The sequence below is a fragment of the Anneissia japonica genome, unplaced genomic scaffold (assembly GCF_011630105.1).
Source record: "Anneissia japonica isolate Jap-2015-1 unplaced genomic scaffold, ASM1163010v1 scaffold288108_len519018_cov203, whole genome shotgun sequence".
Taxonomy (NCBI): Eukaryota; Metazoa; Echinodermata; class Crinoidea; order Comatulida; family Comatulidae; genus Anneissia; species Anneissia japonica.
In genome coordinates, this window is record NW_022728501.1 from 394,370 (window position 1) to 419,725 (window position 25,356).

General features: G+C 35.6%; 3 protein-coding genes across 4 annotated transcripts in view; 2 read left to right on the plus strand and 1 right to left on the minus strand.

The window, feature by feature from the left end:
- The first annotated feature begins 3,637 nt into the window (after nt 1-3,637).
- On the plus strand, nt 3,638-11,824 carry LOC117114184 (trafficking protein particle complex subunit 12-like). Its single transcript, XM_033257761.1, has 12 exons — nt 3,638-3,690; nt 4,325-5,433; nt 5,664-5,780; nt 5,904-6,017; nt 6,555-6,693; nt 7,659-7,771; nt 8,364-8,436; nt 8,656-8,729; nt 9,150-9,248; nt 9,337-9,431; nt 10,040-10,127; nt 10,773-11,824. Exons 2-12 carry the CDS (start codon nt 4,330-4,332, stop codon nt 11,013-11,015), a joined length of 2,259 nt encoding a protein of 752 aa, XP_033113652.1. The 5' UTR covers nt 3,638-3,690; nt 4,325-4,329; the 3' UTR covers nt 11,016-11,824.
- Nucleotides 11,825-12,444: 620 nt separating this feature from the next.
- LOC117114186 (peroxisomal membrane protein PEX13-like) lies at nt 12,445-21,552 on the minus strand. 2 transcript variants are annotated; one of them, XM_033257763.1, is made up of 5 exons: nt 21,430-21,508; nt 19,492-19,704; nt 16,790-17,565; nt 14,978-15,103; nt 12,445-14,168 (listed from the first exon to the last, which is right to left on the minus strand). In XM_033257763.1, the coding sequence occupies exons 3-5, from the start codon at nt 17,553-17,555 to the stop codon at nt 13,735-13,737; spliced, it is 1,326 nt and encodes a 441-aa protein (XP_033113654.1). In that variant the 5' UTR covers nt 17,556-17,565; nt 19,492-19,704; nt 21,430-21,508; the 3' UTR covers nt 12,445-13,734. The 2 variants fall into 2 exon arrangements, with proteins under 2 accessions (XP_033113654.1, XP_033113653.1); XM_033257762.1 differs by lacking the exon at nt 19,492-19,704 and having other exon boundaries at nt 21,430-21,552.
- Nucleotides 21,553-23,989: 2,437 nt separating this feature from the next.
- LOC117114205 (calcium and integrin-binding protein 1-like) overlaps nt 23,990-25,356 on the plus strand; it is a 6,478-nt gene continuing 5,111 nt past the window's right edge. The window contains exon 1 of the mRNA XM_033257798.1: nt 23,990-24,173. Within this exon, the coding sequence (XP_033113689.1) occupies nt 24,123-24,173 (51 nt within the window). The 5' untranslated portion in view covers nt 23,990-24,122. The remainder of the gene's footprint in view (nt 24,174-25,356) is intronic.

Here is a 25,356-nt window from a genome sequence, read left to right on the forward strand (position 1 = left end):
GCGGGGGGGGGGGGGGGGGGGGGGGCTGCGAAAAGGCACAATTCTTCGGGGAGAAAAAAAATCTATGTATTTTCTAACTCTAAAAAGCCTTTGAAACCCCTAAATTGTCAAAAATGTTGCTGGCTTCGCCCCCGCCCCCCGGACCATTGGAAACCTTTTAATCGAAGCTTGACCACACCCACTTTGCTTTCGTCGGGGAAATCTGACCCCCCGTCCGAAGAATCGCCCCCCCCCCCCGCCTGTCGGGCAAATGCTAACGCCACCCAGTGGCAGCTCTAGGATATGTTTTCTCGGTGGGGGGGGGGGCTAAGTTGTCCGACAGGGGACTTGAGCTCGCAGGATCGAGCTGGGGGAAGGGGTTGAGAGGGGGATTTCCCCTCCCAAATGAGATTTTTTTAAAAGAATATCAACCTATGGATGCTCGAAAATGGCACTCTCAGATTGTGACAAACATGTGTTGGCTTGGTGTGGGCCTTTTTATATGTTTTATGGTCTGACTGCCCGACGAGCTCTGTCCGGCGGGGGGCTTAAACAAAAAAGTTGAACGTGTTCAACTCTATGTTCCATCACATTTTATGTGATGGTTTTTTTTTAATGAAATTTGATAGTGCAGACAAAGCTTATGGGTCCCTTCGTGTCTGTGCTACCTGGTAACCCGGTACCAGCAACTCTCGTCGTCCACCACAGGGGCTGTCTGTTCCAGTACACCGGGGTATCCCCTGCTCGTCTCGAAAGATGTACTGGGTTCTTTATAGTGCACGAGCCATTCAGTTGACATGGGGCCGAGTCGACCTGCTTCCGATGTTATTGTTGTGATGGTGATAGGATTTACGGTATTGACATAGAGATATAATAAGAATTGTTTAATAGCTCTATGGGTATTGATTATGTTGATCGCTGGTGGCGGTCTTCAATCTTTGGTAAGATGACGAGAAGAGAAGAGTCGTCGGCACTCGCAGCAAAGATAAATAGCAGAAGATAGAGCAGCTTCCCAATATAGTGGAACATCCGTTCAAAAGGCATTGTGGGTACACGTAAAGCGATTTTACTGCAACCGCGCGCGATTTTTTTTTCCGTACGAAACATTTGCATGAGACTTCACTCGCGCCATCTCGGATTGACTCGGCTGAGTTTGATACGAGGAACAAGAGCAGACACTTTGCAATGTCGTGACGCTCGAGTTTTACTATTATTGCTCTTTCTATGTTTACCTACTGTAGGCCTGAGATATCTTACGGATTTATGGGATGTACGTGTGTAACATAACTGTGACCTTCTTGGATGTTATTACATGTTAGTATAATATCAACAACAACAACAACAGCTAGTACCCCCTTTTATAAAGTGTAGATCTGTACAGTCCAAAGGCTAGAGAGAAAGAGGATAAACTATGAGGCCTAATTACAGACTATGAGTTCGTCCTACCTAGGCCCCTCCTATACTAGGCCTAGGTCCCTAGGGTCCTAGGCTGATACCAACAGTCACGCTTCACATACAGACGCTGATTAAAATTTTTGGGGGAAAAAAATGGAAAAAATTTAAGCATAAAATAAAAAATAGAGTGCATAGGAATAAACCATTCCGGCGTTATTGAACTTGGCCAAACTATCCTTGTAATGTACAATTCATGTTAAATAATAATAATAATAATAATAATAATAATAATAATAATAATAATAATAATAATAATAATAATAATAATATAATAATTTCAGCATTAATTACCTTGGCCTAAGCCTTGTAATACTATTTACTAGGACTATAATTAATAACTAGCCCAAGGGGAATAACTTTTGTGTTATTTATCCTTAACGTAGATTTTTTAATTGTTATCTAATTCCTCCATTGTCGAAGTTCCACTTACGGTAGGCCTACAAGTTGGTTTTACTAACATAATAATTAATAATAATAATAATAATAATATAATAATAATAATAATAATAATAATAATAATAATAATAATAATAATAATAATAATAATAATAATAATAATAATAAATAATAATTGGTCTAGCCATGTATTCAAGAACCTGCAGATTACTATGCCTAATATTAATAACTATACATTCATTGGTGCTCTGCCATTTTCGCAGGTCTTATGGCATCCAGTATTTTAGAGCTGCCTATTCTCAGCTCTTCTCTTAATTTGGAAATAACTGTCACCCTGTTTCATTTAATGAAGAAACGCCCGAGAAACGCGCTTTAATTTCCTTACTCTCTCTCTGCTTTCCCCCAGACTCCCTGTTTCCCCAGAAAACGTAGTTAGTAGGCCTAGGTAATTATGCAAAACCCAGACCTAACTAAAAAATAAAAATTGTCAAAGTATGTAACTGAAATTAAAATAACACTTTTCATTACTCGTGCAGCACGGGGGGGGGGGGGTTCTGGGTGTGGAGTCCAGGGGTCCGCCAAACAAATTCAGAGGTTGTAGATCGCATCCACTGGAATACTCTCGCTTTTATGTATACTTTATACAGTCAATAAAGTGCGCCCTCTCTAATGAGATTACTTTTTGTACTTCGCATCTCGCACAATGTTTAAGAACCAGTGTAAAAAAACTTAGCACAGTGAAAATAAACAATAATTTAAGAGCTGTCTTGGTTTAAATGAGATATATTGAGAAAAAATAATAAATATATTATTATGAATAATGTCAGTTAATTCTGACGAAACGTGAAAACATTACCAAGTATATTTCCTTGCTAGCCTAGCTAGCCTAGGCCCTGGCTAGCTCGATTACAAAATAAATAATAAAATCGTTCGCAAATAATAGGCCTCATATATAGGCTACGACCCTACCCTACCTAGCAACGCTAGACCTAGGCCTAGCCCGAAAAAGTACACCGGTCCCGCCGCCAGGCAGTATCATGAGCATGTGGTGAAAACAAGGGTGAATTTTCTAACTTCTTAAATTTCGTGATTTCTTCGTTGCTGGCCTTGAAGCAAAAAAATCGGTTATCCTTTCTCGGCGCTTCATCCTCCTCCTAGGCTATTTTTGGCGTGTCGCATGTCCTCGATCCCAGAGAAATGAAAAATGTCGAGCGCCCAAACTTTTGTAAAATGGTAATATTTTATGAGAAATAGTCTGTATTTCTCATTTTTTTTATTCTTTTGCGTAAAACTAAAATTCATGCCAATATTTTTCCATGATTTATAATAATTGGAGTAATGCAAATGCATATTTTCTAAAAAAAAGTCATTTTTAGTGAAATTTTGCCGGGAATGGGGCTTTAAAATAACACTTTTCATTACTCGTGCAGCACAATCAAGTACCGTATCATATGTCATTTTAAATGACCCATTAGTATTAGCATGGTAACATCAATGTATATTTAAAAATTAGACAGCGACGTTCTCTCAGAAGTTGTTTTGTAAACGTTTATCTATTGATGACCTTTTGACCTCCTCAATTCGGCAATATGAGATTTTCGGGTCGATTGCAGTCGAGACGGCCCGAGTGGAGTTCCATGTAAATGTTTCGTACGGAAAAAAAATCGCCAACCGCGCGGCGGCGCTATATAAAAATAATAAAGGCGCTGCTCCTTGTTCTTGTTCTTGTTTCCTTTAGTTTCTCCACTTAGTAAAATGTTCAAATTTTACTGCAACCGCAGGAGGGCGAATGTTCCATCGATTTTAATGCAAATACGTGGAGCAGCTCATTCTTCTGCTATTTAAGTTCTTTGCTCCGCAGTGAGTAGGGTTCTAGCTAGGCGTATGTTGACATTGTGCAGGCCTATACTAAACAAACGATTTTTTAAATGATCTGATTTCAAATGTGTTGATATAATAATAGAAATAGGTATGTGAAAATTATTATGCTAGCCTAGGTGGCGGCCTAGGCCTAGCTCTCGTTCCTCATGAAAAGGCCTACCTAGGCTAGGCCTAGGGCCTAGGCCATCGCTAGCCTATCTATCTAGCCTAGGCGTGGAGTCCTAGGGTAGGTACCATACTTGTTATAACATATTCAAATAATAATTAGTAATAACAAAATAATAATATTAATAGATATTTTATTATTCAAATTTACTGTGGCTATTTTATTTTTATTTTTTTTAGGAATTCATATATACATGTAAGACAGGTGTCACACAGCCAGTGCCTATATGGCAGTATACAGGCAGAATTTTAGATCAATGATTGCGTGAATTATGCTGTGTACTTTCTTTTCTGGTGGTTTTTTTTTTTATATCTAGCAATCTTACAAATGGCCGTAACGTAACAAAAAGGAGCAGTCGTTATGAAGTTGTTGTTTGTAATGACAATGTTGTACAAAATCTTTCTTTTTTTGTTTGTTATTTGATAAGTAATTACTTTCTTCTTCTAGTAGTCATGGAATCTGAAATCAGAGAAAGTGCAGATCTTACTGATGAATTGTTGACTCTAGAAGAAGCTGATGCTCATGGAAACGATGATAGTGAAGATGTACCATTAGATGAGCCATCACCAGAGGGTGAAGTTGATGCTTCACCAGAAGAAAGTGATGGCGGTCATGCAAGTAAGCAAAAAATTGCAGTGAACATAATCAGTGTAGATGAAGTGACATCTGAAGATCCAAGCACAAGGAGTTTAGATGAAGTGAATTCTCCAGAAACAGAGAACATTCCGTTGTCCGATGAAAGCCCCGGTGAAGAAGCAGAACCATCAAAACCCGCTAAACCACCCCCAATTGAAATCAAAGTGGGGACTGAAGAAGGATTTCAGTCACAGCCTGTTGGTAGTCCAGAGAGTCAGATGACATGGATGCAAACTATGGGAGGTGCTGGAAGAATGTTCACTGGTGAAGGGGATACAGAAGGCGTGATACCCCGCCAACCAAGTGTCAGCAACTTCTTTAAAGAAGACATAAAAAGTAGTGACACAGAAGGGAAAAACTTTTTTGATTCCTTTATGTCCTATGAGTATTCAACTCCTCCAAGTTCTTTAACTGTGGAGTCTACTGAAACACCACTGCAATCACTTCTGCCTGAGGAGACTGGCGATGCATGTAATGCTCAAGATACTGCCACATATAAAGCATTATTTGGGAATAATAAAGAAGAAGACCTTGCTGTTGACAAGGATCATTCCTTCCAGATTGACTTGTCCAGTCCTGAAGAGGGTAGTCCTGATCCAAGTGCCATTACCCAAGAAGTTGATCCAATCATTCCAGAAGTCAAAGAACTTAAACCAGAACCTTCTTCAGAACAACAGCAGCAGAATCTCTTTCAAAGTCCACAAACGACTCAGATCCCATTCTTGCAAAAGACTGCTGGCGATCAGGATGACATTTTTACAGCTGCCTTGAGTGGTGGTGATAGTGATCGTCGTCATAATGCTTGGATACCAACAGAGAAAACTAGACAAGTTCTTATTTCACGAATGACATCGCCTCAAGGGTCAGAGTTCATTGATAAGAATCAGTTGACCATGCCTGGGGTCAGTTTAGTGTCACTGGTAAGTGAAATAATTGATGATAATAGTATTGTTTTATAATGAATTTAATAGTATTGTTGTTATGATGATAAAAAATAATTATGGTAACAATTATTATTGTAGTATAACAATTACTGGTACTGTAATAGTGATGATAAATTAATTATCTTTTCTGATTATACATCAAAAAATATTATTTTATTCTCTATAATTCCTTCTTAACAATATAAATTTGTTTTCATCTTTTGTAGAAAGATCCTTTTCTTGAATTAGTAGTCCGCTACATGGGTGAAGTAGAAGGCACTAAAAGGTGTACTCTTGCTTTGGATCAAGTGTCCAAGGATGAATTTGGCATTAAACAGTTGTTGGTAAGTCCTAAATTTCATTGGTTTTTATTTGTATACCGTTACTGCTGCTTCTACTTCCACAATATTCTTATCTGGTTTTTGTTTTTGTTTTTTTGTTTTTAATAATTATTGTATTGCCTTCAGGATAAAGGTTGTTTGAGGGCAGCTGTTGACCTTTCAGCGCAGCTTCTAGCCAATCATGGGCAAGGTATTGGCCAAGTGGGACTACCAAGTAAGCAATCACCTCAATCTTTACAGGTAAGTTTTTGTTAAGGAAATTGGAGGGCTTAGATGGCATTGCTATAAATGGTTCAATCTGTTCATTGTAGCCTGTTCATTGGACAATACCTCTGTGTCCAGAAGCTTCAGGCAAATTCTTATCAAAAGTGTTGACAAGAGGAATATGTATATACAGTAATACTGTATGTACACAGGTACACCATCTTTCTTGCTGGTGTGACAACTGACTTTCATCATCATCATCATCTCGTTGTTGTCGTCGCCATTATTATTATTGGGGATTCCTCATCTTGGACAGGTATATTATAGTTATATGGCATACTACAGTACCAGTATTGCTAGCCTCTTTGTACTTTTCTAAAAATGAAAAATAGATTAAAGGGGAAAAAAAGATAAAGGGTGTGCAAAATAATTTCAAGGACCTGACAGATGTGTTCATATTGCTCATGAACTATCAAGATCAGGCATCGTAAAATTCCTATTATATGGAATGCCCATACTGAACAGTAATGATTACTTATTTATTGTTTACTTTACAAATCTTTCATCCCCCAGTTATGGCTAACACGAATAGCATTGCTGATGAAACTTCGTGAGTACAGTATTGCCGAAACTGAATCAAAAGTATTTGGGGATTTTGAAAGCCCAGATCTTTACTTTGAATTCTATCCGGATATTTATCCTGGAAGAAAAGGTAAACATAAAACATAGCTTTTTGAATGCCTTTGGTATGTACGAGATCATCATAGTGAATGGGAATGTGTGTAGGTTGAGTAGGGAGTTTTTGTCTGCTATTGTATTGGTTTTTTTGTGAGTGAGTGAGAGAATTGATAAATTCTCGTATTATATGTACACAAAATAATTATTTTTGACATCATCTTGTCTGTATTTTATATCTGTCTCTTATACACATCTAGATGTGTATAAGAGACAGGTATATTTCCTTGCTAGCCTAGCTAGCCTAGGCCCTGGCCTATGCTAGCTCGATTACAAAATAAATAATAAAATCGTTCGCAAATAATTTCGTGAGTACAGTATTGCCGAAACTGAATCAAAAGTATTTGGGGATTTTGAAAGCCCAGATCTTTACTTTGAATTCTATCCGGATATTTATCCTGGAAGAAAAGGTAAACATAAAACATAGCTTTTTGAATGCCTTTGGTATGTACGAGATCATCATAGTGAATGGGAATGTGTGTAGGTTGAGTAGGGAGTTTTTGTCTGCTATTGTATTGGTTTTTTTGTGAGTGAGTGAGAGAAGTGATAAATTCTCGTATTGATATGTACACAAAATAATTATTTTTGACATCATCTTGTCTGTATTTTATATTCCTTATCGTATAAGTTGTTGTATTAATGACATCATATTCAGCTTCTGCAGTTGCATACTCAGTGTTTCAATTTTTACCCACAACTGTATTTTGTGTGTGTCATGTCTGTAAAAATGTGTTCCAATAAATTATTCAATAAATCAGTTAAAATAGTGTTAATTGTTCACGTCCTTACGACAACTACTGGTACCGAATAGCATGTTGTACAAAACGTAATAAAAGCTACATGATCTACTAACTTGCTACGAAACACAGTGCACCCTGAAAATCTAAATTAACAGGAGTCACATGTCTATGATTTCTCAGTACTTTGTTTATCTTCCTACAGGATCTATGGTGCCATTCTCACTCCGTGTCCTTGTGACAGAACTTCTTCAGTATTGTGGAAAGCATCAAGAGTCAATGGACCAACTTTACAAGATCAAAGGGGTTTGTGAAAAGGTAATTTCCTGAGAATCATGCCAGCACACTGTTTCAATAGCAGATGGCTTTTTTTTGTTATTAGTAGTGTGATTTGGTACACCTTCAGTACTACAAAACAATATTTTTAGCTGTTAGCAACCAAAACTGTCATGCAAGTTTCCAAACTCTTTAAGCTATATATTTTTCAACTAAAGACTAGATGAAATTCTTCCAAGTATAAAAACAATATTATAATTATTCAAATAGTTTAATCTAGTTTGCTTATTAGCTGTAAAACTGTTCGTAGTAAGTGTACATCCATTGTGCTTCATTTATTATCAATTAGAACAGTTTTACAGGAATATTATAATTATTAATGACATCATCATTATTGTGCATACACCTGGTCTCTACTTTTGTGGTGATTGCTTTGTACAGCAGGACAGTAATGGTTCCTGAAATTTTCGAATGGGTCTCCAACAACCACTCCCTTTGGTCAAGGGGTATATTATTTTTTTGAAGTTTGAAGGTCAGTAATTAGGCTTAATATTCCTATATTATTATAATATATGAGAGGTTTATTAATTTATTTCTCTATTTAATTAACATATTATCATTAATTTATTATCAGATTTTGTTGAACCTGCAACAGGACTTAGCTGAAGATGGCAGTCATGTACAATTAAAAGATGACAGTAGAAAAGGTATTATTGCAACCAATTCATGGTAGTCCTATTTTGTCACCCCATGTAATAGTGAGTGTATGGATTGAATTAGGAAATAACAACAGCCACTGCCTTTTTTCTTTAGTCAGTAGAAACAATGCAAGTTGATCAGGTTTTTTACGTACAGTATGTATAAGCATCAATATTTTTTAAAATGAAAAAAAAAAAAACAACATTTGTAATATTTTATTCCTTTAGCTTCTATTCAACTATGGAAGTCAAGAGATAAGAGAATTTTATATTCAATTGGAAACTGTCTTTTAGCAATGAAGGTGGGTTCTCTATTTTAATATATTTTCACAGCAACACATAGAGATGTAGAGAGGAGCTTAATGGTGTAGATACTTGCATTCCATCCTAGGGTTCTAGGTTTGAATTCCCTAAATCCATTGCCAGCTAATTTCAGGAAAACAACAATACAGAAATAATACATGCAAACATCCTGAATTTCCATGATAGGTTTGTTTTCTGGAGATTTTTGTTAGTCACTGGAGTGCGGGAGAATGGGCTGATGTCCAAGAAATTCCAGCAACAAGTGAAGTGAATAATCTTGGATAAAGACAGAATTTCAGAAAGCACACCCTCAAGTTTTCCACATTCTCTGTAATTGCCAATTAAATATTACAGTATGTTGATTATTATTGTTTAGTTGTTCATGAAGTTGAAAATTATTGATAGTGTATACATTTCAGGACTTCAATAAAGCAGCTTCAATATTTGAGTCCCTTCTTGACAAAGATGAAGACAATGATGAAGAACTTCTGTCTGGTATTGGACGTATACATTTACAGGTAACAAGGCGTTATAATTAGTCGTATTGTTAATTTTTATTATCCCTAAATGTTTGTTACTATTATTATGGTTCATTCTAATTTTCAGCTGGGTGATCTGAAGTCTGCACAAAGAATATTTCAGGAATTAGAGAGTCGTTGCATGAAGCGAAATAAAGAAAGTGTTAAAGTATTAATGAACAGGTGAGTGAATGGTGGAGCTGTAGCTTTGTGGCTTAGGTTGCTTGCCTTTGAGTGCCATGGTCCTAAGCCATATGATACCATGGCCTTTTTATGGGCACATCATAGGTATGTTTCACTGATAACTTGCTAGTGTTCAGAGACCTTAAGCTCTGGCCAGACTCAAATTTGATTTGACAAAAAACATGTGACATACCTAAATTTGGTCATGATGACATCGCATCATGAACATATATAGGCACATCATGACTATGGGCTTACAACAGCTTTTTGTCAAAGAAAATTTGACAGAGCTTTAAGTTTCTATGCCATACAATTGCTATAAACTATCACCGACAGCTTTCCGTGATGCCAATTGGTTGATCGAATCAGGGAGCCTTCGCGATTGAGTCTGGGATCGCTACGCAGTACAACAATTGCACTAAAAACACTGTAGCGACAGTGTAGCGAATTTAAGGAAACCAAGCTTTATTCAATATTGTAGGGATTCATAAATTTATATCTACATGGTGAACATCAGTAATTTTTTACACGTATATAACACCTAATCAAGTATGGAGTTCAATTACATGGAACAGATAAATACATAAAATGTTTTCTTTTTCTTGCAGGGCTTTACTGCGTCTATCTCAGCATTCGTACCCTGAGGCATATAAACTATTCTCTGAGGTTGTGAACAAGGATCCTACTAATCATATAGTACGTAATTGGCATTTTGCTTTTTGCGCTAAGTAGTTATCAGAGATACACTGTCTAAAATTATCTACTGAAATTAAAATTTATAATTTTATGATCTGATGGTGTTTAATCAAATATTAATTTGAAACCTACACAGAAGAAATACATTATCAGTTTACATTGTGTTTTGATTCTGTTTTATACAACAGAGGAACAGCACAGACTTATTACCAGACCTACTAAGTCTCACACATGCAAGGTCTAGGTCTTGTGCTCAAGTACCAAAGCCTCCATAAATGTAATTTTGCCAAAAATTAAAAGTATATTTATAGGCATATCGTTGATATAGTATCTCACTAAACATGCATGACACTTCCTCCTGAACATTATTCTTTCATTGAAATAGCTGCATTATTGTCAAGATGGCTGTCATGGCTTGATAGGCTCACCAACGTTCTAACTAAAAATGTATTTCCAAGAAATCTTGGACCCCCACCCCCTTCTTTATAAAGAAGTTTTAACAATTTCTCAAACTCGAAAAGCACCCAATTGGTTCACCTATCACCAAAAGAAGCATGATGGTGGTGCAAACCTTTTGAAATTAATACTGTATAATTATTCATATTATTTCCAATTTTTAAAAACATCTTGTTTTTTTCTTCATAGGCCGTCAATAATTTATCTGTGTGTCAGCTGTATATGGGAAAACTAAGGGAAGCTTTGGCATCACTAGAAAACCTTGTACACAGAGACCCCGAGAAGTACCTTGACGAGGGCCTCATTTTTAACCTGTGCACGCTGTATGAACTTGAATCATCCAGAAGCATGCACAAAAAACAGACATTATTAGGGCTTGTGAATAGACATCGTGGCGATGGGTTTAATGTTGCCTGCCTGAAAATGTCTTAGGCTGAAGTTAAGGGCGGTCTACACTCTAGACCAGGCTAATCCCCTGGTATAAGCACACACCTAATAATCTTTATACCTTCATATTAGATATTTAATCATTAAATATATGTAATATGTAAGTGCCACATTAATATGACCCAATAAATCTAGTTTCTACAATCTGAAACTCCTTAATATTTCAATTTCATCAGAAGTGCAAAAATTTGCATCATTGGAAGGCTGATACTCGTTAATTATATTGAACAATAAAAATATATAGACGTTTATATTTAGTGTATTTCAGTTTGTAGTTCTGATTCTTACTTGACAATGTTCAGAGCCATTGAAATTAATCTGTATAAGCAGTTGGTATATGTGGTTACCATACATCATTCATATTAGTATTGATTACTTTTGGGTCATTCTGGCTCAAATCAACAACCATGCCCCTGTGACCCCCCTTGGATTTTCCTTTAAAAAATTCCAAATATACCCTTCTATGTCAAAAGAATGAATCCAAAATTAGTGTTTCCAAGTGGTTTTAAGTTGTGATCTTTCGAAATTAACAAGTTGGTATTTGTGACCTTATATCCAGAACCCCATTATACCTTCATTACTTTTATGTATGTAATATAAGCACATTCATTAAATGTTTAATTTTAACTTTCTTACTTAAAAGCATAATATAATACAGCCCTCCGAAATAGCAAAAATCTATTTTTGCACAATGGTTCGTGGGAGTTAGGGGTGCATATAACATTCTAATAAAATATGCTACCCAAATTTTAATGGTATTTCATGAAAGAGGGGCCAAATATCTATGTAGCAATTTACAACTTTTTATCTTCGTTATTCCAGCTTTGTAAAAACCATACAAAGTTAAAGGAGCCATTACTGGAATGAAAAAGGCAGCATGATACCTAAATTTCGAAAGGTCATAACATAAAAACGTATTTTCCAGAATTTTTTAAAGGAAAATTTCAAGAGGGGCCACAAGGGCACTTTTAAATTTCTAGCTGATTTGAGCTGGGATGACCCTTTTGGAAATTGTATTTTTCTTTACTTTTATTTTATGCAATCAAGTAATGTACTAAATGCATGTCACAGGTCATTACTTTCCTTCATAGTACTATATATGATTTTTTTCATGGCTATACAGTACTACTGTATGTAACAGAAGTTATTGTGAATCGATCGCTTGAACGGAAGGTTCCACTAAGGCCACCCCTTGGATATAATTTTGCTAAGTTTCCACAAGAAGTATACAAACATCTGTGAGTGTGGTGGGAAAGGTACATTATGTTTCCTAATATGATTTCTTTCTGCTTATTGTATGAATAAACATTCATACTCAATGTATTGTTGTGTGGTTCTGAATCTTTGAGGTAGTATCGACCTGCTTCTCAGAAATTAAAGTATGTTTTTACATATCGATGAGGAAGACCAAACATTAAAATCAAAATTAATTTTTAATTTACATAGCACAAATCAAACATGATGCATAATGGAAAGAAAAGTAACTACAGTATTGTTGTGTTGCCTTTTTCATTAATTACGCCTTTATCATTAATTACATTAATAAAAATAATTATTGTCTTTACCATTATTTTTTTTAACACATTTTAATAGGAGAAAGGAAATTATGAATACATTTTAATGCTCATATATAATTTTTACTCAAACAGCATTTTATAAAAATTAACTATGTAGAATCATGATTCCAATGAAAGGGGGATATCAAAACACTGGCCATCAGATGCAATTAAATTTTCTTAGAAAAAATGTAAATCAAACCCATGTTACTATATTGTTACCATGTTAGACATACAAGACCACCATATGCTGGGCCTTTATTTTTAATCACATATTTTTGGCACAAAGCATAATTAATTAGCATAAGGAAAAAAGAAGGTACACTTGTTAAATCCGAAGTTGGGAGGGGTTGCTGGCTTGAGAGTGCACAAACACACCATGGCCACACTACTGTACACCGTCAGTGGCATAACAAAGGACCCCAAGATTGTCCTGGGAAAAGATGCCAATTATTATCCTGGGGTTGCCTTAAAATCTGGGACCATGACTTTAGCCAGTGAGAGTTCATAGGTCAAAATTGAGTAGCCAAAGTGATATGCTCTGTATTCTAGTGCATTATCAGGAAAATCACAAGATTTCACAAAAAGCTTTAAAGGGCTGGCATGAGAGCTTTGAGATTCTGAAGAAAAAATTGATTCATTATCGAAGGTATCTGTCCAAGGTAATCATAGCAATGATAAAGAGTATTCACCACACTGTATCGGATAAAACAACTTTTACAAGTTCGCAGCAAACTTGAAAATACCTGAACGCCTGCTGCTTGCATTTTTGCTTCTGATTGAAATTGCGTCTGATGTTACTGCAGCCCTAAGATTATACTTGTAGATTTCAAAAGCACATGGTGGTTTTGCTAGCCATAGGCTAGAAACTACTAGAACCAGGAGTATTGTATAAAACATTGACAAGAATCTCACTAGAATTCATTTAACAGAGATTCCTACAACTTCTTCCAATCTCTTACAATCTAAAACTAGCATCTTTTGGAGCGCAATGCCAAGCATAACCTAATAATGATACTGGCACACTTCAACACACACACACACATAAACATGTGGGGTGTACTATGGTTTGTCTCTTAAATTCAATAAATGTTTTTGATTGGGTTTGCATTTAAACAATAGAATCATATTCTATACATCTACTTCTGCTATACATCTGCTTCAGTTACCACAACATCTGTTGCTGTTCTTTGTTCGTTATTATCACATGATGAGCTAACTCTTTCAATGTCTGTTGTAAGTGGGGTAAGAGCACCACTCTGGTTATTCTTTGATTTGCAACATCCCTGCTGGGGTTGATTCATGTCAGCAGTGGAGAATTGATTATTCTGTGTCAGGTCAGTAAATGATTGATCAAATTGAAAATCAGTCTGAAGATCAATGGCTTCTCCTGCTTGTGGCATTCCTCCCACTGCTGCTGACTGTGATACATCAAGACTTGTCTGCATCTGCTGTTGTTCCAATTGTACATGCTTCCTCCCCCTTCTTTTGCCTAAAACTTTTATATAATTTGCAGGAACCAAACCAACAGCTTTACCATCCTTACTTGCTAATAGCCAACCACGAACCTTTGGTTGTATTTCTAAAATGATAGTTTTAAAACCATAAAAACATGGATATTATTGAACAAGTTTACACAAAAGATGTCATTAAAAATTACACAATATTTATGTATTGTAAATATCAAACAAGAACCCTGAGGAGGCAGTGGTTCCTGGGCAATAAATATTATATTTATACAACACTACAGTAGAAGCGGTTGGCATATCAGTTGTGGCTTGGACTCCCAAACTTGAGGTCAGGGGTTCAAGACTCTAGCTGAGTACCTTGTGTCTTTGGGCAAGGCACTTTATCTACATTTGTCTCTCTCTACCCGGAAGTATATAATCAATGGTTACTTAGTAGGATGTTGTGGCATTGAATGTACTAGTTTCATGCACTAAGCAAGAACCACATGACTACTGTAGATGAACTCCCCAGAAAGCAGAGAGGGTTGCATTTATGTATGTATGTTACTGTATCTAGTGACCAGGGGTAATAACACTCAGCACCTTTGATAATATAAATTGGAATTGGTGCTAGATATTTAAGCATTATCAGTAGTAAATATAAGTTTTTGATAAAAGGACAAATATGATTTTGTAGTAAAATATTTGTAAATCAGCAAAAACATTTCCTTTTTAAATCTGTTTCTGGTTTATATATTTTTCCCCCGGAAATGCCTCCGGGACATTCGATATGCCTCCGACCACTGGTCACGCACTCTTTCTAGCTCTGAGTCTGATTCTAATAATTTTAAAGTTACTGTACAGTGCAAGGAAATACTGGGTCGCTCAAAAAGTAAAATTTTCCATCCTATTATCATTCTAACGCTAGAGTTAATTGACATACCTTTGGGGGCTAGGTTGACCATGTCTCCAGACTTGATGCTGACTTCCTGTTGGTTGGAAGCTTCAAAATCAAATTCCACACGCCCAACTACATGGTCATCATCCCCACTTGCCCAAGAAACAACACCTGTAGTAAATGTTGAATCATCATACTCATTTTAGGTATTTATACTATTCACACAAGTATTGTTGTCATTATGGAAAGGTAGTATTGATGTCTTAATACACTACAGTTTCTGTATAAAGATAAAACATACCAGATAAACTAAAGTGGAAATGAAAAGATATGAACAATTCTGCTTAAATGTGGAGATGGAGGGACACTTCTTTTAAACATAGGGTTTTTATTTCCAAATCTGGCACATGTGTGGAAATAATGAATGTGATTCGGGATAAGTTATTTTACCAGTAATTTCGCAAAGGGGATGAATTGCCATTGGTAGAAACCAATTTATTAAATAACCAACAAAAAATAGGATTGAACAGTGCAGTATCATTATATTCATAATTATCATAATCATCGTCTCCATCATCATTATTATCTCATTATCCATACCATCGTACCATTGTACATCATCACCATCATAATCATCGTTGGGCAGTCCACAATCATCATTATCTTCATAGTCCATGTAGTTGCCATATCCATGATGACATCAACATTGTTGTCGTCATAATCATAATCATCATAATCATAGAGTAGTTAAGCATAGCTTCTCTTCCCATCCTGCCAATACCTTGTACGTGGTGGAAGAGCTTGCGTGCTCTGTTTGAGCCTCACAGGCGATACCGGCGGTTGTGCGTGAAGAGTGCGCATTTAACTGGCAGGGACACCCATGTCGGAACGGTTGTGGGGTGAGGAGCCAGACTAAACTTGGCAGGGATTATTTAGCCATCCTTCTTGAAGTTTGGTGTTTTGTACGCAAAAACGCTCCCCCTGCGCAAGCAATAGCGTAGCGTACTGGGCTCGTTCCCCCCGTTGCGTGCCGTATACGGCACACTGCATCGTAAACAAACGCGTCGGCAGGTGTCCAAGCTACCTGCTGTTCGAAAAGTTAAAGTGCTGGCTGGCATGATCTAGTCGAGGGGTACATGTCAGTATTGTGTGCTCGGCCCTCGGTCTGCTTAGTACCCAGGCCGTTGTAAATTATACTTTTAGCCAGGGGAGAACACCATCAATCCCCTGCACACTGGTTTAGTATTACTAAACCTCTACCTTATAGGAAGAACTTGATCTATTCCTGTTTGTCACAGTGACTCCTACTGTCTTACTGGAGGAAATGTGCTATGCTGATGAGATGACACGGCAGCAAGACCTTGTGTCACTTCGCTGCTTGAGTTGTCTCTCAGCCGAGTGAGATGACACTCCACACTCTCTGAATAGTTAGGGACGTCCTGGGTACGACATTAAACTCCATCCGGTCGAAGCGTCGGCAACTAAACTGACAACCCTCTCAAATGTCTTAGTGGCTGCTGAGGGGAGGGTGTTTATGGTCACCCAGCAGCAAGAAAAACCAATAGCTGAACAAAGGGCGGATGAGCTCCTCGGAGTCAACGGCCAACCATTAATTAGTTTAAGGAATAGGAGTAGTTTAGTCTCATTGTTATTGTTATTATGATTATTTTTATTTTATTTTATTGTTACTATTTTATTGTTATTTGCTTTTTCTCAGTTGGCCTATATTACTGTATTTCTCTGTAAAGCGCATAGGGGCAATGTGCAATATGCGCTATATAAATACAACATTATTATTATTATCATCAATAAAAAAACAGAATAGGTCTAGAGTAAATTTGACAAATAGGACATCACCTTTCTCTTCAGTATCATATGAACACAGCAACTTCCATATTAGATATGGACCTCCACAGACAACAGCTAAAAACAGGAAGACAGGCCATGATGGAGCTGGTTTAGATTTCAAGTTTCGATCCATGTCTTCCAATACAGCACTGCTTTGAGCTTCAGACCAAACATCCTCTGGCAGGTCTGGCTGACGCAGGCCTAGGATGACTAATAGTCTCTTTAGAAAATACCGAATGGTCCTAAACATTGCAAATGCTGTGAATACTCTCACAAGATGCTGCTTGAGCCTGGAGAAATGATCAGCGACTCCAAGAACTGCACGAAATGAGCTGTAGACAGCATTAAATGTTGACTCCATCATCATACTCACTGAGGCAAATGCTTGCACTATACTCTCTATAGATTGGAATGCTGGACGACTATTCTCTTCTGCCTGTTGTACAAACTGATTAAAACCACTATCCATGTTTTCTGTGCCAAACCTTGTGCCGCCATACATGCCTCCAATTCCATACATTCCCCCGCTTCCATATAAGCCACTTGAGCCGTACATACTATAGGGAGAAAAGCTGCTGGAATATCCACCCATGCCATATCCACCCATGCCGTATCCACCCATACCATAGCGTGACATGGGAGTGTAACCTCCTACTTGATTTGGTCTGGGAGGTAGGGGAGGTGGTACTCTACTGAGATTTGGAGTAGCTGATGCTCTTACATCCATTCCTCCAGGCGTACAGCATGGTGGCAACTCAGAAGCACGCTGAGACATGCCTGCAGATCTAGAGAAAAATCAATAAATAAATGGACAAATTAGCAATGTATGTTGATTTATTAAGAAGCTTTTGATTTTTCTTGGTACAGAAGTTAATGATCAATGTTTGAAAAATGCTAACACCACTGACTTGGAAGGAATAAACATAATACAAGGTAAAGTACAGTATACAGAATAGAAGTGAGACTATTTAATAATGAATGGTAAGGTTACCTTAGTAAGAAATGTTGCACTGAGGTTAAAGCAACAATCCCAGCAAAAATTTAATTTTTAAAGAAAAATCTGATTTTTATATATGTAAAAAACTTTATAAATATAACAGGAAATTGATAATTTAACTGAATTTAAGCATTCCTAAAAATGAAAAAAAATGCCAAATAAGAGTCAAATTTGATTGTTTGTGTTCCACACAAAAATTAAACATGAATTAATTCGTTTATGTTTCATTTTGCAATAGGTCTAACCTATTGATGAAGAAATATAGTAGGCGCCGGAAACATCAGTCTAGCAATACTGCTACAGAAAGCTAGGCTTAGCCTTACCTCGATTTAAGTTCTGTTATCAGACATACCAACGGCCGACATATTTTCTGATGGTAGTTGACACTTGTGAAATATAATATTTTATTGGAATTATTTCCAACTTGTTAAAAAATGATTCTAAATGAGATTTTGACAATTAAACAAACGTATATCAGGCCTACTCAATCGACCAGTGTGTGCGAGGCACAACACTAATCTCACTTGAGAGGGTGCACTTTATTTATCTCGTAATCAGTTCACTAAATCAGATTAATTAATGCTTTTATTTAATTAATTGTGGTATGAATTAAAATATCTTACTATGAGAGTTCATGGCATTGGTGGGCGAGATAAAAAATATAGAGGAATGCGGCGGGTTCGCAAAGCAATTACCCGACCAACTTCGGGGCGCTCGACCGCATAAAGTATACATAAAAAGCAGCTGGCAAGAACACGTTAAAATGGTAGTCTCCTATGAGAAATGGTCTCTAGGCCTACTTCTCATTTTTTTTTTTTTTGTTTAACATAGAACTAAAATTTATGCCAATATGACCTGGTTTATAATAATTAATTACCAGGCCTAGAAATAAGAGGAGAGCTAGGCCCTAGAGTACTTGGTTACGTTGGTTGATAGACTCTTTTGTCCTTTTGGTTTACTTACTGTCTTCTTAGAAGTACCACTAGGCCTCAGTTGGTCCTACTACCTAGCTACTGAATGAACAATAGTTTGCTTAAAATGCCATTTTTTAAGTCTGCGTTAAAATGGTAGTCTCCTATGAGAAATGGTCTCTAGGCCTACAGTACTTCTCATTTTTTTTTTGTTTAGCATAGAACTAAAATTTATGCCAATATGACCTGGTTTATAATAATTAATTACCAGGCCTAGAAATAAGAGGAGGGCTAGGCCCTAGAGTACATTGGTTGATAGACCCTTTTGTCCTTTTGGTTTACTTACTGTCTTCTTAGAAGTACCACTAGGCCTCAGGTAGTCCTACTACCTAGCTACTGAATGAACAATAGTTTGCTTAAAATGCCTTTTTTTAAATTAAAAGTTTATTGAAAGTAACGTTTCATGGGCGTAACCTTTAAAAACCCCTCTTGATTTCGCACTTTATTCATGAACTTTAAGGTGCTGTTAATCTCATATTTACCTCGGTTTTATTTTAACTGCTGTTACTAATACAGTATAACAAAAAAAATAGTACAACTCATATAAAATTAACAGACCATTCTGATTCAATATTTATTTTGGTATATCATCAGTTCAGTTTATTTCTCATCATCAAAACATTGTATAAAACAGATAAATTCGCACAAGGCAGGACAAATATTACAATAAAAAATGATGCAAGGATGGTCTATGAAAGTTTTCTTTAAAAAGTAAAACTTAATTTCAATGTGGCACTACATACTGTAAAATAAATTATTTGTTGTTGCTGTTGTTGGCTCTGGGCCACGACGCTGCTGCTAGCCGTTGTGCCAGTACATGTTCCCGGAGAAATGGGTTCCTCGATGTCCGACATTTCACGAATACAAATAAGTTCCAAAACAAATCAATAATCCTGCCGACTACGCCAATGTAACGCCCGATCCGGTCTAGCAATATCGCATTACTTAAACGGTTTCTGGACAGAATGGCAAAAAACCAAAACGGCAATAAGTCAAAACGGCAATGAGCAAAACGGCAAAAAACCAAAATGGCAACACTTTTCAACTAGAACGGCAATAAGTCAAAACGGCAACACTTTTCAACCAAAACGGCAATAAGTCAAAACGGCAATAAACTAAAATGGCAACACTTAATAATAATAATAATAGGCCTAATAATAATAATAATAATAATAGGCCTAATAATAATAATAGGCCTAATAATAATAATAATAATAGGTAAAAATGCATATTCAATAGTAAAAAGATTTGGGGAATCACAATGTAAAAGCAGTAAACATTTAAATAATCAAAACTTTGAAATACTGTACAGACAAAATGAGGGTAAACAAAAAGGAAAAAAAACACTATAGAGAACAACATTAATAATAATAATAATAACGATAATAATAATAATAATAATAATAATAATAATAATAATATATCATACAAATTCAATAGTAAAAGGATTGGGGGAATTAAATAGTTGTAACTTCAAAATACAGACAAAATAAGGCTAAACAATTTGTCATAAAGGTAAAAATGCGCGAAAGAAAATATAATAATAATAAATAACACTTTAAAGAACAACTACAACAACATTAATAATAATAATAATAATAGTAATAATAATAATAATAATAATAATAATAATAACAATAGGCCTACTACTACTACTACTAATAATAATAATAATAATAATAATAATAATAAAAATAATAATAACATACAATACAATTCAATAGTAAAAAGACTGCTATAAAAGCAGTGAACATTTAAATAATTAAAACCTTAAAATACAGATAAAATGAGGCTAAACAATATTATGCCATGAAATTAAAAAACGGGAAAAATAATAATAGTAATAAATAACACTTTAATATAATATAGGCCTAGTCATGGATGTGTAAAAAAAACAAACAAAACATAACAAAAAACAAAACACGATTCAGAAAATGATAAACTGCTGCATTGATTTTTGCTCCTTTGCCGTTTTGGTCTATGCCTATTGCCGTTTTGGTACTTGTCATTGCCTTTTTGGTCTATTGCCGTTTTGGTACATATTTTTGCCGTTTTGGTTTAAATTGACATTTTGGTTTTTTGCCGTTTTGACCTGCTCCCACTTAAACACAGGAGAGGCCACCAAACAATAATACTACAACAGCAAACAATTAGCTAATATGATCGCTAGGGAAAGCGGCCGCGAGTCGATACGCAGCAATTTGTATGGAGCGCCAAGCGTGCACTATATAAAATGTATGTTGGACAATGGGCATCAGAGTTAGATATTAATACTGTTTTAATCAATTATCAAATTAATCAATCTGTAAACAAATCGATCTTTAATTAACCAGGGCCAAGAAGACTACTACGATAAATAAAAAATATTCAATTAAAACTGAGTGAAACATACTAGAATTGACGAGTACGATATGAACACTATTGATCAACGCTATACCGTACCGTATCCCAATCAATCGGTATAGCGCTACTGGCGTTCCATACATTTTGAGCGCGGCCGCTTTCTCTCTCGGCCGCTATGACTCTAATCCGCTAGGCCTAGAGAGTGCTAGGCCCTAGCGTAGGGTAGGGCTAGATTAGGCTACAAAAGCTTCTAAAAAATGTATCTCTTCCTCAAAATACTAAAATTTCAAAATATTTAAGGACACAGGATTAACACAAAATATTCTGAACATACGTACCCTCTTTCTAAGGGTGAATAACCTGCTATTAACTGATTATTTGTCCCGCCACCTGCTCTTTCCCATGGCTTCCGAGGAGCAGCCATTTTTGACTTACCCAGTTTTTCGCAATTACATAGAGGGCAGTTTAATAAACTCGAGTTTCAATAAAACAGAATATATTATTACTGTACAGTATAACCAGACTTTATATCTGAGCCTTGGAATCGTTCAGAGGCGGATCCAGAGATGGCAAAAAAGAGGGGGAGGGGGGGCGAAAGTGGGGATGATCGAGATAACACTATCCTAGGGGTCCAGACGCATGCCCCCGAGGAATGTTAGTGTTGTAGAAGCCAAATTCTTTAATCAGCCTTATATGTCAAATAAATCATTATCAAACCATCAACACTTTTGTAAAGGCAGACTTATGAAATTAATACCAGGAAAATTATGATTCGTCTCTCTGGAATGAGGCCTGGTTAAATCGGAAAGGAAGGAGTATGAAAAAGTAAATTTACTTTCTCCATGTTGATTTTTATTACAGGTCTCCCTCCAATTAAAGACTACTTTTGGGACCGAGGTTTCCGTAGCTTGGTCTCTGATTAGAATAAAGATAAAAGACAGTTTTTGTTATGGGACTACAGAAAGCTTGGTCTTTAATTGGAGGTGGTCTTTAATTGGAGGAGTCATTAATTAGGGGAGGCCTGTATAATTATTATTATTATTATTATTATTATTATTATTATTATTATTATTATTATTATTTTATTATTATTATTATTATTAGGCCTATTATTAGGCCTATTATTATTTTATTTAACCAAGATTTGAAACCGGATATTTGGCCATCCCATAATGCGAAAGGTCGTATTCGATGTTGTGTCTCTTCATACCATTAATATTTACTCTTTACATTTTAATTTATGATAAAAGTATCTCCTGCTTAAACATTTTAATGTGTGCATCCTGTCCTCTCCGCTTGCTTTCATACCGTGCTAACTGAGTTTTATAGGGCTGAGGCCTACTTATTATTCTTCTTCTCGATTGATTCCTTAAAAAAGTCCTTTGTTTAACCATGGAGGTATCAATTTCTTTCTTTACTTTACTTGATTTTTCTTTTCTTTTTCTTCTCAGTTCACATATTTTCCCCTTTCTATTCATTTTCTATTCTTTTACTTTTCTCCTTTAATTTCTTTCCTTTTTTCAATTCCCTTACTTTCCATTTTCCATCCTTTCTTTTATTTTTTCTTCTTTTCTTTCCTTCCTTTTATTTTCTTTTTTCCCTTTCTTTCTTCCATTTTTTTCTTTTTACTTCTTTCTTTCCTTTCCTTCTTTTTACTTTCTTTACTTTATTTCTTTTCCATGATTCTGTTCAAAATTTCCTTTCCCTTCCATTTTCTTTCTTTTCACTCCTTTCTTTTTTTCTTCTTTCCCTTCCTTTCCCTTCCTTCCCATCCTTTCCATTACTTTTCTCTCCTTTTCTTTTCTTTCTTTCTGTTCCTTCTTTTTCGTTCTGTTATTTTTCTCTTTCTTTTTTTCGTTTCCTTTATTTTTTTGCAGTTATGTATTTTATTCTATTTCAATTATTCCATAAAAATCAACCACCAATATATATCTAGGCCTATTAGTAGGCACACTGATAATCTTAAGTTACATAATGATTTTTTGCGTCTTCAATATTTTTGTCAGATATCGTGAACCTGCCTGTGAATCTCGGTGACAAATTACTTACCAATTTTACAAATTTTAAAAACGGCATCAAGAAGCATTTTATTGATCAATCATGAGGTATTATATATAATTATTTGTATACTGTTTTTATCTTTTAACCTAAATCTTTTTTATATTCTAAATACCTTGACCATTTTTTTAAAAATTAATATCAATGTGATTTTTAAATGTAAATATTAATTGAATAGGCCTACTTATATACAGTATTTGTCTATGTAATCCATCTTTGTTGTCTAGATTTTTTGTGTGGAGAGCCACATTGACTGTTATTTATTTTATAATATTTTGGCAATCCTGCCTCGCAGATTTACTGCTTGTGTTTCTGTTTTTTTTATTGTGAAGGCAAAATAATAGGCATATGATACTTACTCCAAAAGACCCCGATCCTTTCAATTATTCCATACAAATCAACCACCCGACTGGATTACTACAAAAAAAAGTAATAATCTGGGTCCAATCACTTATTCAATAAAATCATTGCTCAGAACATTTATTTAAAAGGTCATGGTCATTTTAGACTATGAACAGCAGCAACAACAGTCTGGATATAATACGAAGGGAAAAAGTCAACTCCTCTGCTGATTTCTTGCTTTACAATATATTACTACGTTGTATTGTACATTGTGGGAAAAATCAATCTAAGGATATCTTCAAATAGCCATTCAAAGTAAACTGATTGTATCAATCATTATTAAAATATAATATTTTTTTGCTTCATTTAAAAACTAAATTAAAGGGTGTGGTGTATGTTTACTGATTTTTGTAATTTGATTTGAGGGCGTCTGATAACTTGATATGCAAATTACTGTATTTGATTCGGTTGATTGAATTATACATTATTACCAAAGATCCAGAGCCGTAGATAGAGAGAGTTTGGCCGCTATACGATCTTTGTTATTACTGTACAAACATCATGACGACAAGGACGACAACATCCGCATAGAGATACTGCTGTACAAAGAAGATTTTTCTAGCCACAAAAAATGGGTAGTTCTCATAGTGTTTTTACCGAAGCACAATTAGAGGAATATCAGGTAATTCTCAAAATATTATATATTTTGTGATGGTCAATCTTTTAAGTCCGACTATTTTAAAATTACTGAGAATTTTGACGTTCTTTTAAAGGACGAATCTAGCCTAGGCTTCCTACTAGAGTTAGACTAGGCCTAGGCTACTAAGGCTTTATCACGGCCCAAAACCCTGTACCAGTGGACACTCCGTGTAGGCTTAGGTAAGTAGCTGGAGTACAGACAGTATTCGGCCTCCTCTACTCTATCTGAAGTTCTTTTACTTTTCTCCTTTAATTTCTTTCCTTTTTTCAATTCCTTTACTTTCCATTTTCCATCCTTTCTTTTATTTTTTCTTCTTTTCTTTCCTTCCTTTTATTTTCTTTTTTCCCTTTCTTTCTTCCATTTTTTTCTTTTTACTTCTTTCTTTCCTTTCCTTCTTTTTGCTTTCTTTACTTTACTTTCTTTTCCATGATTCTGTTCAAAATTTCCTTTCCCTTCCATTTTTTTTCTTTTCACTCCTTTCTTCCTTCTTTCCCTTCCTTTCCCTTCCTTTCCATCCTTTCCATTACTTTTCTCTCCTTTCCTTTTCTTTCTTTCTGTTCCTTCTTTTTCGTTCTGTTATTTTTCTCTTTCTTTTTTGCGTTTCCTTTATTTTTTTGCAGTTATGTATTATATTCTATTTCAATTATTCCATAAAAATCAACGACCAATATATATCTAGGCCTATTAGTAGGCACACAGATAATCTTAAGTTACATAATGATTTCCTACTAGACTAGGCTACTAAAGCTTTATCACAGCCCAAAACCCTGTACCAGTGGACACTCCGTGTAGGCTTAGGTAAGTAGCTGGAGTACAGACAGTATTCGGCCTCCTCTACTCCATCTGAAGTTCTAGCCGTAGCCTAGTTAAGAGTAGGTGGTAGGCCTGGTCTAGGGGATTATGACCGGTTGAGCCGCCGACAAGTTGAGCCGCCGGTCATTTCTATGGAACGCCAAGCGCGTCTCTCAGTGAATGTAGTGCGTTAATTGCGGCGTATTTCACTTAAATTATTCGTTCTTGGTACTGTTGTTTGGGATGTATTTCAGTTTATTTACTCAATTATTTCAATTATATTTTTTTTTCATTTTTGTACTATTTGTTAAACTTATATATAATAAATAATTTAACAAAATAGTACAAATAACGAATAAGTTAATTGAAATAC

What these genes read in the sequence shown, in the direction of transcription:
- LOC117114184 (XM_033257761.1), top strand. Translation starts at nt 4,330, where the DNA reads ATGGAATCTGAAATCAGAGAAAGTGCAGATCTTACTGATGAATTGTTG. An exon ending in ACTGTCTTTTAGCAATGAAG is followed by an intron (nt 8,730 to 9,149) that starts GTGGGTTCTCTA and finishes TATACATTTCAG; the next exon opens with GACTTCAATAAAGCAGCTTC. An exon ending in GTTAAAGTATTAATGAACAG is followed by an intron (nt 9,432 to 10,039) that starts GTGAGTGAATGG and finishes TTTTTCTTGCAG; the next exon opens with GGCTTTACTGCGTCTATCTC.
- LOC117114186 (XM_033257762.1), bottom strand. Translation starts at nt 21,515, where the DNA reads ATGGCTGCTCCTCGGAAGCCATGGGAAAGAGCAGGTGGCGGGACAAAT. An exon ending in TATTCACCCTTAGAAAGAGG is followed by an intron (nt 17,566 to 21,429) that starts GTACGTATGTTC and finishes ATTTTTCTCTAG; the next exon opens with ATCTGCAGGCATGTCTCAGC. An exon ending in GGTCAACCTAGCCCCCAAAG is followed by an intron (nt 14,169 to 14,977) that starts GTATGTCAATTA and finishes CTATCATTTTAG; the next exon opens with AAATACAACCAAAGGTTCGT.